Source organism: Notolepis coatsorum (genome assembly GCF_963971535.1).
Source record: "Notolepis coatsorum genome assembly, chromosome: 3".
NCBI lineage: Eukaryota > Metazoa > Chordata > Actinopteri > Aulopiformes > Paralepididae > Notolepis > Notolepis coatsorum.
In genome coordinates this window covers 76,684,575-76,701,163 of record NC_140167.1, presented here as the reverse complement: position 1 = coordinate 76,701,163, position 16,589 = coordinate 76,684,575, and the positions used below count along the sequence as shown (strand labels likewise).

The following is a 16,589-nucleotide window of genomic DNA, read 5'->3' as shown; positions in this document are numbered from 1 at the left end:
TTCACTCACACATTGACACACCGATGGCGGAGGCAACCATGCGAGGTGCCAACCTGCTCATCAGGAGCCGTTAAGTGTCTTGCTCAAGGACACTTCGACATGCTGCCTGGAGCAGAAATCTAACCGGGAACCTTCTGACTACCAGATGACTGCTCTACCTCCTGAGCCACACAAATAGCAAATTAATAGTCACTTAGGTCACAGAGAGGTTCATAACCATAACATGTCCAGGTGGAAGAACGTCCAGCAGCTGAACTACCAGAGACTGAAGGAAAACAGATGAAACAGAACTCTTCACTGAACACTGCAGTGTTGGAAAGTGACTGACACCATTCAGAACCATATGACTGCAGAGATGGTCTTAAGACTAATAATAATAATGTATTTGTATTTGTATAGAACCTTTCATACAATAATTGCAAAGTGCTTCACAGCAGAAGAGACAGTAAAATAGACATCATGAAACAGAATAAAAGCAATGCAGACAATAACAATACTAAATAACCAGCTAAAGAAATAGCAGCATAAACAACAATAAAATAGCTCTCATTTAGAACAATAACCCCAGTGTGGATATTATATCCAGAAACTCCTCCGCCTTGAACAATGAACACTGAGTGCCACAGAACACTGAACTCTCCACACACAAGCACGCTCGTACACTAGCAGCCACTTTAACATGAGCAGGCACACACTCATGCGGCACACGCCCACACTTATGGCCACTAAGGAAAGGTCACTTTAAAAATAGTATAGCAACAGTAACAGTGTATTGCACTACCAAAAGACCCAACATGTCCTACATGCTCTGTAAATAACTATGTACAGATACCGAGATGTCCCACTATATTACCTGTCTATTGCACAATGTTGTTTTTATTGGATTCTATTATATGTTGTACTACTGTATTGCACATCGTTGCGGGCAAGACCACCCGCATTTCATTGTATACTTGTATGCCGTGACAAATAAAACTCTTGACTTGATATCCGATATAATAACTATGTTCTCTAGTCTATCACAGGGTTGGGGTTACATTAGGGTCAGACTTACATTAGGGTTAGGGTCAGGCTTACGTTAGGGTTAGACTTACATTAGGTTTAGGGTTAGACTTACATTAGGGTCAGACTTACATCAGGGTAAGGGTCAGACTTACATTAGGGTTAGACTTACGTTAGGGTCAGACTTACATTAGGGTCAGACTTACATTAGGGTTAGGGTCAGGCTTACGTTAGGGTTAGACTTACATTAGGTTTAGGGTTAGACTTACATTAGGGTCAGACTTACATCAGGGTAAGGGTCAGACTTACATTAGGGTTAGACTTACGTTAGGGTCAGACTTACATTAGGGTCAGACTTACTTTAGGGTAAGGGTCAGACTTACATTAGGGTTAGATTTAAGTTAGGGTCAGACTTACGTTAGGGTCAGACTTACGTTAGGGTCAGACTTACTTTAGGGTTAGACTTACATCAGGGTAAGGGTCAGAATTACATTAGGGTTAGACTTACGTTAGGTTTAGACTTACGTTAGGGTCAGACTTTAGGGTAAGGGTCAGACTTACATTAGGGTCAGACCTACTTTAGGGTTAGGGTCGATCGATAAAATAATCAACAGATTAATCAATAACAAAATAATCGTTAGTGACAGCCCTAGTCTGACCCTAACCCTACTAATCTCTAACCCTATCATAGGAAGACTAGAGAACATGATAGGACGTTGGCTGGATATAGATAGATACTTTTTTTTTTTTTTTTTTTTTAACTTACATTTTTATTAACATTTATAGACAAACAACACTTACACAAAAATGAAACTAACAACACAATAAGAAAGAATGCAGTGAACATAAATGGTTACATGGGTAGCATGGTTAGTTGTACGGTTCTGCTACAGTTGTTTTTCCAGGTACTTAATACAAAGACTGATTGTATACCGCCCTTAAACAGGCATACATTTTTTTTTTTTAAATACCTCCTCAAATGGATTAAATACTGACTAAGGCAATCATGTGTGATATGGGTCCAGAGACCCTCCTTGAACTTCTTTCTTCCCTTATCCTTCGCCCTTTCTATTTCTTTTATATTAAATTTCTCTTTGCCTTTTGATTCACCCATATACAAACCACATCATCCCTGAATATTAATACAACACTGAACATTGTTAAACAGACATAAATAATAAAGTACAAAAAATGTAAAACAATTGTATTACCCAAAAAAATTTAATTATAAAATACTAACTAAAGCAAATGTGTGTGACATGGGTTCAGAGACCCTCCTTGAACTTCTTTCCTCCTTTACCCTTCGCCCTCTTGTGTTGCATTTGATTCTTCCTCTGTGATGTCGTTTTCGTTCCCTTTATAATCCTCCCACTTTACCCATCTTTCTCCAAATTTCTCTTCCTGTAGCCTCAGCATGTGCGTTATCCTCTCCATATCCTGTATCTCCCCTACTATTCCTACCCATTGTGCTATTGTCGGTGGGTCTTCCTTGTACCACAGTCTCGTTATTGCTTTTCTGGCCGATATCAACATTATCTTTATTAAATACTTGTCCCCCCCCTGTATTCCCTCGTGTGTCAGGTCCCCTAAGTAAAGCACCAGTCCCGTTTCTGGTAATCCGTATCCTAATATTCTGATCATTGCCTCCCCTATCTCCTCCCAATACCCCTTCAGCTTCTGACATCCCCAGAATATGTGTGTGTGATTTGCCCCCTCCTTCCCACACATCCTCCAGCATGCTCTTTGTGTTGGTGCATATTTTCCCTTCAACTCTGGGGTTATAAAGAATCTGATTATGTTTTTCCATCCAAACTCTTTCCATAATCCTCGATCCTGTTGTTGAATGTTGCACCTCGCATATGTTACCCCATTCCTTCCCTGTTATTCCTATCTCTAGTTCTCTCTCCCATTTCTCCCTTATGTAGTCTGTCGTGTGTCCCTTGCTGGTCATTATAGCCCGGTACAGTGCTGATATTACCCATCTGAATCGATGGTCTGATAGATACTTTATTAATCCCCTTGGGGAAATTCAGGTATCCAGTAACAGCTCAGGCAGTTAACAGACAATAGAGAGCAATACAAATAAAAAAGGACAACCAATACAACAAACAAACAATGAAGGTCAGCGCTGAAGTACAAAGTTATAATGAATTAAATAAATAAATGCTGGACTTACATGGTGAGCTTTCTTTTTTAGCCACTAGGGGGAGCCCTCTCACTAGGAGAGCCTTTTCTCCCCACCCCCAGCAGGGGATAGAGGAAAGAAAATAATTACCTCTGACACCATGGAATTGTCAAACTTTGTGAATGTTGTAAATGTTTATTATAGTTCTTTGAATGTAAGTCGAGTAGAGTTAACAGTGGCTACAACTACAAATATTATTTTATGTGACATGGGTAGAACGGGACATCATTTCGAATGGAAAGATGACATAAATTAAAAGTATTAACATGATGTCGCTGAATGTTAATGGAATGAATAATCCAATCAAAAGGAGTAAGGTGATGACGAAGCTTAGAAAAGAGGAGGCACAGGTTATTTTTCTACAAGAAACCCATCTAATACAACAAGAACATGAAAAACTGAAGAGATTCGGATACGAGAATATGTTTTATAGTTCTTTTAAACAGAACCTTAGGAGAGGAGTAGCTATATTGATTAAGAATGCAGTGAAGTTTGAATTGATTAAAGAAGTGAGAGATAAAGAGGGGAGATATGTAATGGCCCAGGGGAAAATGGAAGGCCAAATGGTAACATTAATGAATATATATGCACCCCCAGACAGTGAGAAATACCTATTTGAAACAATCTTCGATATTATAGCAATGGAAGGGGAAGGCGTTTTAATCTGTACAGGAGACTTCAACATAGTATTGAATTACGACATGGACACGACAAGCACAAAGAAATGGAGAACACACATTAGCAAATATATGAATATACAAATGACAGAATTAGGAATCACGGATATATGGAGAGAAACACACACACTAGACAGGGAATACACACATTATTCACATCCACACACAACATATTCAAGGATAGATTACTTCCTCATGACAACAGGGGACAGATACAGAGTACAAGATTGTAGAATAGGGGTAACAGACATATCAGATCACAGCGCAACATATCTGACAGTAAATCTGAAAAGTAGACGGAGAAACACAGTCTGGAGACTGAACGTAGGTCTATTGAATAACAAAGGCTTAGTAGATGAAGTAAAAGAAGACATAATAAGATACAGAGAGGAAAATGATAACGGAGAGGTAGATCCAAACATTCTATGGGATGCAATGAAGGTAGTAATACGAGGAAAATTGATAGCAAAGGCAGCACTACTCAAGAGGGCCAGAATAGAGACATACCAGAACTTAGTAAAGAAACTGAAAGAATTAGAGAAAAAACACCAAAACTCAAAGAACCAAGAGACACTTAGGGAAGTAAAAGACGTTAGAGAAAAGATAAACAAAGAATTACTGACAGAAATTGAGAAAAAGGCTAGATATGTGAAACAGACATACTATGAAGGAGGAACGAGAGCGACCAGACTCTTAGCTAGACGAATCAGAATACAACAGAAACTAAATACAATACACACAATAAAAGACACAAACAGGTTACTAAGAGAACCAGCTGAAATAGAGAAGACATTTGTAGAATACTATAAGACACTATACACACAACCGAAAGCGGCAGAAGAAGAAGAGATAGACATTCTTCGAAAAATTAGATTTACCATCGATAAGAAAGGAACAGAACAAAATATTAAATGCAGAGATAACAGAACAGGAAGTGGGAAATGCAATCAGTAAAGCAAAGAACAATAAGTCACCAGGTAGCGACGGATTCCCTTCGGAATTTTACAAAACATTTAGACAGGAATTGAGGCCCATATTAGAGGCAGCATTTAGACACACAATGAAAAAAGGAACAATGCCACCCTCATGGAATGAAGCCATAATTACTACGATTCCAAAGGAAGGGAAGGATAAGGAACTATGTAGTAGCTTCAGACCAGTGTCCATACTTAATGTAGATTACAAGATGTATACATCGATAATATCCAAAAGATTTGAGACATTTATGCCAGATATTATAGACGAAGACCAGACCGGATTCATTAAAGGAAGAAAAACACAGGACAACATAAGAAAGACAGTGCAGATAGTAGAGGCGATACAAAAAGAAGGAGGAAGTGCAGTACTAGTTAGCCTGGATGCAGAAAAAGCATTCGACAGTGTAAGCTGGATATTCCTATATAAAGTATTAGAGAAATTTGGACTAGACAAAAACGCGATGAAAACAATTAGGGCATTATATCAAAAACCAACGGCAAGGATTAAAGTAAATGGCAACCTGACTGACCGGATCAAACTAGAGAGGGCTACAAGACAGGGCTGTTGTCTTTCGCCGACGCTCTTCGATATATTCATCGAACCACTGGCTCAACTAATTAGACAGACCGAGGACATCAAAGGGGTGGAGATAAGGGGAACAGAACATAAATTAGGACTGTTCGCAGATGATGTGATAGTATATATGAGACAACCAGACACAAGCTTCCCGACACTGATGGATTTACTGACAGAATATGGATATTACTCAGGATATAGACTTAACGTAACAAAGACACAGACCTTAACATTGAACTACACCCCAACGACAGAGATCAAAGACAAATACAAGATTAAATGGGATATGGACAGGATCAGATACCTAGGAGTGAATATTACAAGAGTGGTGGAGGGACTATACGATGCAAACTATACACAGATTAATCAGAAAATCAAACGAGACCTAGAAAGATGGACAGTAATGCCTCTAGACTTTAGCTCAAGGATCGAAATTATAAAGATGAATATATTACCAAGGTTACTATACCTATTTCAGGCTCTACCTATATTAATACCACAAAGCCAGTTCAGGGAATGGAATAAACAGATATCAAGATTCATATGGGGGGGGGAAAGGCCAAGGATAAAATATGTGACTCTACAATTACCAAAGGAGAAAGGAGGAATGGCAATACCTAGTTTAGAAGATTACTACTACGCAGCACAGCTGATAATAGTAACATGTTGGTGCAACGAGAACTATGAAGCCAAATGGAAAGACATAGAAACAAAAAATGAGGGACTCAAAGTGCAGGCACTAATAGGAGACAGGGAGCTATACAGAAGAAAGGAACAACTAATAGACCCAATTACCAAATTCACTATAAATATATGGAACAAGATAGTAAAATACAAGCTAGAAACCAAGATACTGAGATGGATAACGCACGACAACAAATTTAAACCAGGGAAAGAAGATCATGGGTTCAAAAGATGGGAGAGGGGGGGCATAACAGCAATATGTACAATGACAGGAGGAGGGGAGATCCAGACTCTACAAAAATTGAAAGAAAGATTCGGACTAGAGAATAGCGACCACTTTAGATATTTACAGATTAGGGACTACTACAACAAGGAAATAAAACTAGACAAAGACAAAGATCAGAATGGGATAATTAAGATAATGGTAAAAGCATACGAAGGAAGGAAGGGGGGGGGGATATCAGCACTATATCAGGCAATAATGGACAGCAAGGACATCACAACCAAATATATAAAGGAAAAGTGGGAGAAGGAATTAGAAACGGAGATAACAGAGGAAGAATGGTATAACATATGTAAGATACAACACACAACCACAGGGTCAAGGATATGGAGGGAGTTTGGGTGGAAAAACATAATTCGATTTTTTATAACACCAGAAATACAGGGCAACTATACACCAACACAGAAACCATGCTGGAGAGAATGTGGACAGGAAGTAGCAAACCACACACACATTTTGTTTTTGTTTTGCTTTGTTTTTTTCCTTTTCCCCTTTAGTGAATTTATTTTAGGTCAACGCGTCATTCGATTTTGATATAAATCTTTCTACTATCAGCTATATCTTTTAGTTCTTATCTATCGAATTGTATTGTACTGTTGTTTATAATTTTGACCGCCAATTGTATTAGTGTATGTGGATGTTTTGTTTGTAAATCAAAAAACTGAAAATAAAAATTTAAGTATAAAAAAAAAAAAATGGTGAGCACTATTGCAGTGTTAAGTCAAATAAAATAAAATTGCTATATAAAATTACAGTATACAAATTTAAAATGAATTGCACATTGTCCCAATGGGGGGGGGGGGGCGGGCACGCCCAGGTCATTAAGGTTTTGCCTTAAGTGTTCACGCGGGGGGGTCGCGTGAACACTTAAGGCAACCAACTTGCGTTCAGCTTTTCGTTCAGCGTTTCTGACCGCGCTAGCACACGCCCTTATCCGCGCCCTGCCGCTCTGTGTGTTACGCCCTGCCGCTCTGTGTGTTGCGCCGCGCTATCAGAAGTATGATATTTGCGTGAACACTTAATGTTGCAATCTGTTAAATAAAGTTTTCATTCATTCATTGTCCTTTTGTTACATAAAACCCATCTGTGGCCTCGTGCAGAGGAAGGTGGTAAATACATGTTAAGATATTCAAAATCGTCACAGCAGTATAGTTTGTTTATACTTCAGAAGTATGATATTTAAACATGGTCCCCAAAATGAATGGAAGCGAATGAGGAGCCTGACACCTGGGAGGAATGGGGGTGTTGCAGCGTTGGGGATGTTTAAAAAATATAATTTAATATATAATATAATAATTTGTGCTTCACCTAAAAATTTCACCCAAAAATTTGGTCAGCAGCCTCCACTGATGTACAGAGATTCAAACCCCCTCAATGTGCAGTTTCTAGTTAATCAGTCAGCAGCCTCCACTGATGTACAGTGACGAGTGAATCTGGTAGTTGTTTTATGACGTTAAAAACGCGAAATAACATAACGTTACAGCGTACAGTTTCTAGTTAATCAGTCAGCAGCCTCCACTGATGTACAGTGACGCGTGAATCTGGTAGTTGTTTTATGACGTTAAAAACGCGAAATAACATTATACATTATATAACGTTACAATGTACAGTTTCTAGTTAATCAGTTAGCAGCCTCCACTGATGTACAGTGACGAGTGAATCGCGTAGTTGTTTTGATAAATGCGCTGTGTATTCGCGTGATTCGATTCGGACATAACATTACAGCTCAGCATTTCATTTCCGCAAGGGACCTCTGCCGCCTCGCCTCTGCCGCTCACAGGAGCGGCAAAAGGGGGCGGGCTAGCGCGCGGTCACATGTGGGTTGTGGCCAATCAGAGAAAAGCTGAACGCAAGTTGGTTGCCTTAAGTGTTCACGCGGGGGGGCGTCATATGGTGTTGAACAGTCTGATGGCTGTGGGGATATTAACTATGTTCTCTAGTCTTCCTATGATAGGGTTAGAGATTAGTAGGGTTAGGGTCAGACTAGGGCAGTCACTAATGATTATTTTGTTATTGATTAATCTGTTGATTATTTTATCGATTAATCGAAACTATTAATTTACCAGAAAAATCAACAATTGATTCTATTTGGATTTTTTTTTAATTTTATTATTATCTTTTCCCCCCTTCTTTTTCCGTTTTTCTCCCATCCCAATGTTAGTCGTTATGCCAATTCCCAATCCCCTTCCTTGTCGTTGCGCACTCTACCCCCTACCGTCGGTCTGGGAGGGCGGAGACTATCACATGCTTCCTCCGACACATGTGTAACCAGCCCACCGCTTCTTTTCACCTGGCAGCGCGGACTCTCACTGGGAGAGTGTAACGTGTGGAAGGTCACACTACCTCTCCCAGATCCTTCCCTTGCTGTGCAGGCGCCCCGACCGAACTGTAGGAGTCGCTGTTTACAACGACCAGGACCCACCCACGCCGGCTTCCCACCCGCTAACACTACCAATTGTGTTAGTATGGACGGTCGGCCAAGCCGGAGGCACCACAGCCGGATTCGATCCCACTGGCTCTGTGGTGGTAGACAGACGCTTAGTCCGCTGCGCTACCCGGCCGCCCTTCTATTTGGAATTTAATATTTCAAAATCTTTGACAGCTGTAGCTAAATGCTGAAAAACAGGTTACAAAATTTACTTTTTAGATTAAAAAAAAACTACCAGCCAGAGATTTTTTACCAGCCAAAAATTATAAATAGCTTTTTGTATATCTCCATGAATTATTAAATATTGTGTGTTATTGATTGATTGATTGATTGATTGATTGATTGATTGATTGATTGATTGATTGATTGATTGATTGATTGAAAACTTTATTAACAGATTGCAGAATGGGTACAATACAGTACGGCTCAATACACACAATTGTTAAGGGAATGCAGACCAGAAAAAGACTTTCGTCTTGTTTACATCAGGGTCCCCCATTTTCAATTCATAATGACATTAATGGCATACCTTGACATTTCTGACATACATGACATACATACAGTAGTGTTACACTTGTGACATACAAGATATGCAAATAATACAGTACTGTTAAACAGAGATCCAAACATAATATATACATATGAGGGGGAGGAAACTGTACATTAGGAGGGGGTGGGTCGGTGGGAGGGGGGGTTTGGACATTTATGGGGACCAGTTTCGAATTGCAGCCTCCCGTAGGTGCTCTTTGAGAGCGGGTTTGAATGTGGGTAGGGATTCACATTCCTTTACAGCTTTGGGTAGGGCGTTCCACATTGATGTGGCATAATTGCGAAACGTGTTTAGACCCTTGTTTGTGCCGAATCTGGGTTGAACATGATTTGTGGAACTCCCTCTGGTGTTGTGGTCGTGGTATTCACTGACCTTTGGGAAGTATTTTGACATGTACATGGGTACCTTAGTGGTGTAGTGTATCTTGTAGACCAGGCCCATTGCAAGTTGCTGTACTCTGTCGTCTACTCTAAGCCATCCTAGGTTGTCAAAGTGTGCAGGGGTGAGGTGGGTTCTAGGGGTAAGGTCAAGTAGTAGTCTGACTAGTTTGTTTTGTGATGTTTGTAATCTTGTTTTTAGTGCCTTTGAGGTGCTTTGGTACCATGAGGTGCAAGCATAGTCGTAGTACCCTTGAATGAGTGCTCCTGCTAGAGTCTTCAGGGTATTCTTGTTTACCAGAGAGGAGATCTGGTACAAGAATCTTGTTCGTTGGTTGACTTTTTTGATTACATTGGATGCCATTTTGTCATAGGAAAGATTCGGGAGCTCAAGTAGCACACCACGTACTGCGCTGTGTCGCAACACGGCCGTCCCGGGTTCGACTCCCGGACCCGGCGACCTTTGGCGAATGTCTTCCCCCCGTCTATCTCCCATTCTTCCTCTCTCTACCGGACTGCCCGGTAGTAAAAACCAATAAAAAAACAAAAACATAATTTAAAAAAAGCTGGAGTTGACATGAAACACAGAAGTTATATACGATGTGTCGATCATGAATATGCAAATCGACGAAATGTCATGGCCGATTACGTCGACATGGTCGACGAATTGTGACAGCCCTAGGTCAGACATACGTTAGGATGTTGGCTGGATATAGTAACTATGTTCTCTAGTCTTCCTATGATAGGGTTAGAGATGAGTAGGGTGAGGGTCAGACTCACGTTAGGACGTTGGCTGGCATCATCTGGGACTCTGGTGCTGCCTCTATGAGACTCTGCCACGTGTTGGTGGAGTTAGGAATGACGAAGCCAAACTCAAAAAACCACTCTAGAAAGAGAGAGAGAGAGAGACAGACAGAGAGAGAGGAAGAGAGATACTTTTCAACAATAGTAGTAGTAGTAGTAGTAGTAGTAGTAGTAGTAGTAGTAGTAGTAGTAGTAGTAGTAGTAGTAGTAGTAGTAGTAGTAGTAGCAGTAGTAGTAGTATCAGTAGGAGTAGCAGTATTAGTAGTAGTAGTAGCAGCAGTAGTAATAGTAGTAGTTGTCTGGTCATCTGGAGGTTCCTGGTTCGATTCCCGCTCCTCCCGGGCAGCATGTCGAAGTGTCCTTGAGCAAGACACTTAACCCCTAACTGCTCCCGATGAGCACGTTGGCACCTTGCATGGTTGCCTCCGCCATCGGTGTGTGAATGTGTGAGTGAAAGTATAATGTGAGGAACAAATTGTAAAGTGCTTTGGATAAAAGCTGATATATAAATGCACCATTTACCATTTAGTAGTAGTAGTAGCAGCAGTAATAGTAGTAGTAGTAGCAGTAGTAATAGTAGTAGCAGCAGTAATAGTAGTTGTAACTGAGGGGTACAATTCCCTGACTGTATTGAATAAGTATGGTATCATTAAACCACTACTGCGTTATGTACATTACTACTGGCCATACAGTACACAGGTATATGTGATGAACACCCCCACAATAACACGGCTTAACAAGAAAGTACTGTTTAGAATATTTATTAGAAGAGCACCAAGATTATCTTACATTATTTATTAAGATTGAGAGTTGCGCTTGTAAGGCGAAGAATGTGCATGAATAGGTCAAGAGCGTAAGTTCATGAGCATATTACGCAGGGGGTAATTAATACCACCTGTAACATAAGCAGTGGTGCAGTGCTGGTATAACGGCGTTATACCTCGGTCACTGAGGCTGAAGTACGCGCAATCGCTTTTTACATGGCATTATCCAACCGGACTCCCGGAGAAGCATGCAGCTGCAGAGCCGCAGAGCCAGCGGTGCTCTCTGGGCCGCGCGCTGACGGCCGCGCTGTGAGGCAATAGTATCCAGCTGCAGGACGAGAGCAGCCAAAAAAAACTGTGCACGCGCGTGGAGCGTTTGACCTACTGTCAATTTGCCACTGCACCACTGAACATAAGAATTATATATGGTACACTAGTAGGTCAGCTGGAGATACTAAGGGGGTTCCCTCCGGTTGTAAGCCAGCAGGGGGGAGGAATGTTCGAATGCAAAAGTCTGGATCAACAGGGAATCAATAAGCTCCAGCTACGGGAGGCGGTACATTCAGCGTTTCCGTTAGAACATATTCGTGCCGGTCTGGGTGTCCTGCAAGATTTCTATCACCGGACATATTCGAGATATTCCGGTCAGAGTTTTAAACAGCAGTCTATTATAATCACATTTTTATGAGCTAACGAATTCCGTTATAATTGGACATGTGTATTAATTACATCAAGCGAAGAATGAGAAATTGATTTGCAGAATCAAATTACTATCTCTCGCCTCTCAAGTTAGTGCGATACGCTACCAGCATCAAGCTCCCGCCCCGCAGGCTCCCGCTGCAGCAGCTCTGTCACACGCACCCCCAAATGAATCTCGAGTCGACATCGCTTCACCTCGTTGTATCAGACACGTCACACATATCATAATGTTCAACTTCACGTATACAGTCATTAATATATTCCAAATAAAATAAGTCCCTCGATACTCCGTGCTGCTGCTGACTTGAAATAAAATAGACCGCGTATGTGGGCAGTCGGTCCGACACTAAACAGCAGTCTGTTATAATCACATTTTTATGAGCTAACGAATTCCGTTATATTGGACATTTGTATTAATTATATCAAGCGAAGAACTGAGAAAGCAGAGAGACGGCAACATTATCGTGGTTTGCGTGACGACTCTCTCCACCTCGCAACGACTTATTTGCAAAGAGTATGGCGCTGCAGAGCAGCTGATTCAGTGTTATTGGCTCTTTTCTGGGAACCGCACAGCAGCGCCCCCCACCCAACATTGGCTGAAAATGGCTGAATTGGAGTACTGCTGGAATACTGCATTGTGCTGATAGTGCTCTGGCTCTGCAGCTTCACAAAAGTTCGCACACCCAGCACTAAGCTCTCGCTGACGACGTCGTTGTCATTATTAGAAGCAACGAGGAAACAAATGTAATGATCGTTTCGTTCATCGCATAGGCTATTTAATTTTAGCCTATTTTAATACAATTCAAATAATCTAATTGTGCTTAGACTCAGGGAATTATTTTCACCGGACATTAAGACCGGAGAGAGTAAATATGTCGGACTTCAACAGATTTTGCCGGTCAAATACCGGTAATTACCGGCTAACGGAAATGCTGGGTACATTACTCCCTTGATCGGCAGACGAAAGCAGCAGCTATAATCCAAGTATGCGCGACAGCATAGGTGAAAGCCAGCCAGCCTCTCCTAGAGACGGGCTCGAGTGATGCTCCTCACGGGTAAATCCCACACAGCAGTGGGGTAGACGGTTCTCTGCTCCAGCAGCCACAGTACCAAAGCAATAATCCAGCCGGAAAAGGCTCTGCATTCACCGGTGTAGATTCTCCGGTGCACGGTACTTCACATTTAACTAGGTCGAACTTGACGTTATTTCACTAAGCTCTGACACTTTTACTATCCTATTCGCACGCGGTTATAATTGCTCTATTTAGACGCAAGGTTGCTCACTTCACTTGGTCGTTGACTCGTGATGAAGGCTTCAACTTGTTGGGTTAACTCGTTTGAGGGTAACTTGACTTTAGGCTAAGTGCTGCTGTATCCACCTGCGCCGTATTTATACGTACGGTGAATAATCTAGTACCAGCCTTATTTCTGTCTCGTATTACTGCGCAAAACCGGGCATGTTCAGGCATGTGCAGTGCCCAATGTACAGTTTCCACGCCTAATGTATATACTCTTTTCTTTCTGGACTCTTTTTGTATCACAAACAGTACTGTAATTGCAAATCTGGTATGTCATAAATGTATAGATGGAGCAGTACTGTCTATCTGTATGTCATGTATGTCATATATGTTACGATGAATTGAAAATGGGGGACCCTGATGTAAACAAGACGAAAATCTTTCTCTGGTCTGCATCCCCTTAACAATTGTATGTATTGAGCTGTACTGTACTGTACCCATTCTGCAATCTGTTAATAAAGTTTTCATTCATTCATTCATTCATTCATTCATTCATTCATTCATTCATTCATTCATGTCTTAGCGGTGACTTTGAACTAGACATTGGGGGTATGGCCGTGGCGCCTAGGGGATCGCTTCCAATAGGAGAACGAATATTATGGTCTGTCCTGTACCAGGTAAAGGGATATTCCGTGTATATGTACAAAGAATATACAAGGGATATCAAACGATATACAAATATTTAGGGCTGTCTTAAATGCTTCGAAGCTTCGAACGTTTGATTCGATGGCACAAGCTTCGAACAGTAAAAAAAAAATCGAAGTTTAAAAAAATAAATAAAAAAAAATTCAATTTTTTTTTTTTTTACTTCGATTTGTGTGTGTGTGTGTGTGTGTGAACTACCCATCCCAGTTAGGACAGCCGAATCCCGTCCAATCTTTCGCCGTCGACTAAAGACTCACTTCTTCAACCATTATCTGAAATGATAAAAAAAAAAAAAAAAATCTAACCGTGACTAACCTTACTGTCATGCACTTGTCCTAATAAACTAACCTACACTGTAACACGCAACACTTTGATGAACATTGTTACTCAGCTGATAGAGTTGTACCCTTCTTGCTGTCTTGTCGTACAGAACTTGTAAGTCGCTTTGGATAAAAGCGTCAGCTAAATGACTAAATGTAAGTGTGTGTGTGTGTGTGTAGGTGTGTGTGTGTGTGTGTGTGTGCGCGCACCTTGTAGAATTCCACACATAAGAAAGAAAGATACTGGGATGAATAAACAAAATAGGAAATAAAATGTAGAAATGCATGCAATACATAAATAAATATGAATCTCCATATATGAAATATAACATTTAGATAAGGTGCTACTGAGATGTTTTGGTGAGTTCTTTGTTTTTTTGTGGAAGTTGCCCTTCTTAAAAATGCATGAACATTCACTGATAATTGGTCTGTAGTGGAGTCTACAAGGTCTACATTGCCGGACCATGTAGAATCCGGACCTTGTAGACTGACATAATTCTGTGCATAGTTTAGTCTACACAGGCCATATTTCAAATAATCAAAATCTTACTTCATTCATCTTAAACATTCTTGATTTGGGGGATTGGTAGTTCCCATGAAATCTGAAGTTGTTCAAACGACAACAGCGATCCACCTTGAATTAAATCACACAGCCGAGTGAAACCTTGTTGGATGCGTCAGTCACGAAAGGGGCTACTTAATTAATTAATCCAACCCACTTTATTTATAGAGCACATTTAAAAACAACAACGTTTACGAAAGTGCTGTACAAGTCCCACAACATAAGATAAAAAAAAATAAAATAAAAAATATTAAAAAAAATATATTTAAAAATAAATTTTTTTTTTCTCGAAGCTTCGAATTAAAATCGAAGCTCGGCCCCGAAGCTTCGATTGCCAAAAAAAGCTTCGAAGGTCAGCCCTACAAATATTATACATGGGATCTCAGGCAATAAATATATATATTCGGTTTAATCTGACCCTTTGTAACAGCCGCCTCCTAATTAGTCCGCACCTAATTAGATAAGCAGAGACAGATTAACCGCCTTGTCCACTACTCAATGTCCGTTGTGAGGAGTAGGGCAATTCACAAAGTCAGTGGGTCATGGTCGTCATTAGGAGAGTCGGGGAGCCTTGGCAACTCTATCAGCCTCGCCACGGGTCGGGTGTATGTCCGCCCCTGGACGAGCACTTCTGCCGCTCTGACCTTTCCGTCGGCACCAGTGATCACTTTGCTTACGCGGCCGGCCGGCCCCGCAGCTCGGGGTAGTGACTGGTCTATGATCACGACAGAGGTGTCCACTTTTAAGTTGTGCCCGTCCTTGGTCCGCTTCTGACGGGCTGGAAGGGATGGTAGGGGGGTTAGGAGGAAGCGGGCCTGAGACTGCTTTGATCTGTGCTTGGCTGCGCCTCCACCTCCTCCGTCTGTTTCTCTTGTTTGCTCTGTACCCCGTCTGAGGAGGGGCCGGTTCCGGCCGCCCCATCAAGGAGTCGCTTGGGGTGCTGGGTTCGAGGTCAGCTACGTCTGGAGCGCAGCTGAGGGGGGTGGAGTTCCGAACTCCCTCTTGTGCCCACGGTTCTCTCACAGGCCTCTCGCTTAATGTCAATAGCCTCTCAACGGGCTGTACGAGGGAGTGGCCGGTGTCGCTCGCCTTTGTGTGTAGGCAGCGTGTAGACGTGGGTTGACTGTCAAGTCCGTAGAGGGGGCCCTGGAGCGTCTACCCCAGTCGGGTCTGAACCGCAACTGGGCATCCTTTGGGTCCGATGTGGGCCGCCTCAATTGGGAGAATGAGGTCCGCGTGGTCGGAGCCGATGAGCAGGGTCGGTGTGGCGCCGTCGATAAGCGGTATAGGTAGTTGACGTAGGTGCACATACTTCGCCATCAGCTGTGGGATGGGGTAGGTGTACTGTGATAGGCCTATGTCGTGGCTGGTGAAGACGTTGGTAATACTATACTGCTTCTCGGGCTGGTCCACCGCTGCTATCTTGAAGGAGACCTTTTCACCCTTTATGGTCTTCTGGTCTCTTCTGATGGTGCGTATTGTCATGGTACCTTTGGCACCCCGCAGGCCCAACTGGGCTGCGGCGGAAGCTAGGAGGAGTCTTTTCAGACCCATCGTCCAGGACGGCGTAAGTGTCCAGGACCTTGTCCTCGTAGCTCAGGAGCACTCTGACCACTTTGATGAGCACTCGGGGGGTCCCGCTATGCTGGTCAATGTGGAGCACTCCTGTTGGTCGGTTGCCTTGGATCTTCTGGAGTGGTGCCGACTCGCGGTCGTCCGAGTAGCACCGTGACTCCCAGTGTCTGCTGTAGCAGTCG

General features: G+C 42.0%; 1 protein-coding gene across 2 annotated transcripts in view; it reads right to left on the bottom strand.

Moving 5' to 3' along the window:
- pde6d (phosphodiesterase 6D, cGMP-specific, rod, delta) overlaps window positions 1-16,589 on the bottom strand; it is a 74,720-nt gene that overhangs the window by 4,135 nt on the left and 53,996 nt on the right. Inside the window, exon 4 of one of the 2 annotated variants that reach the window (XM_084309457.1) lies at window positions 10,521-10,626. The exons of the other annotated variant lie outside the window; for it this stretch is intronic. Within the exon in view, the coding sequence (XP_084165583.1) occupies window positions 10,521-10,626 (106 nt within the window). The remainder of the gene's footprint in view (window positions 1-10,520; window positions 10,627-16,589) is intronic. 2 annotated transcript variants of the gene reach the window in all.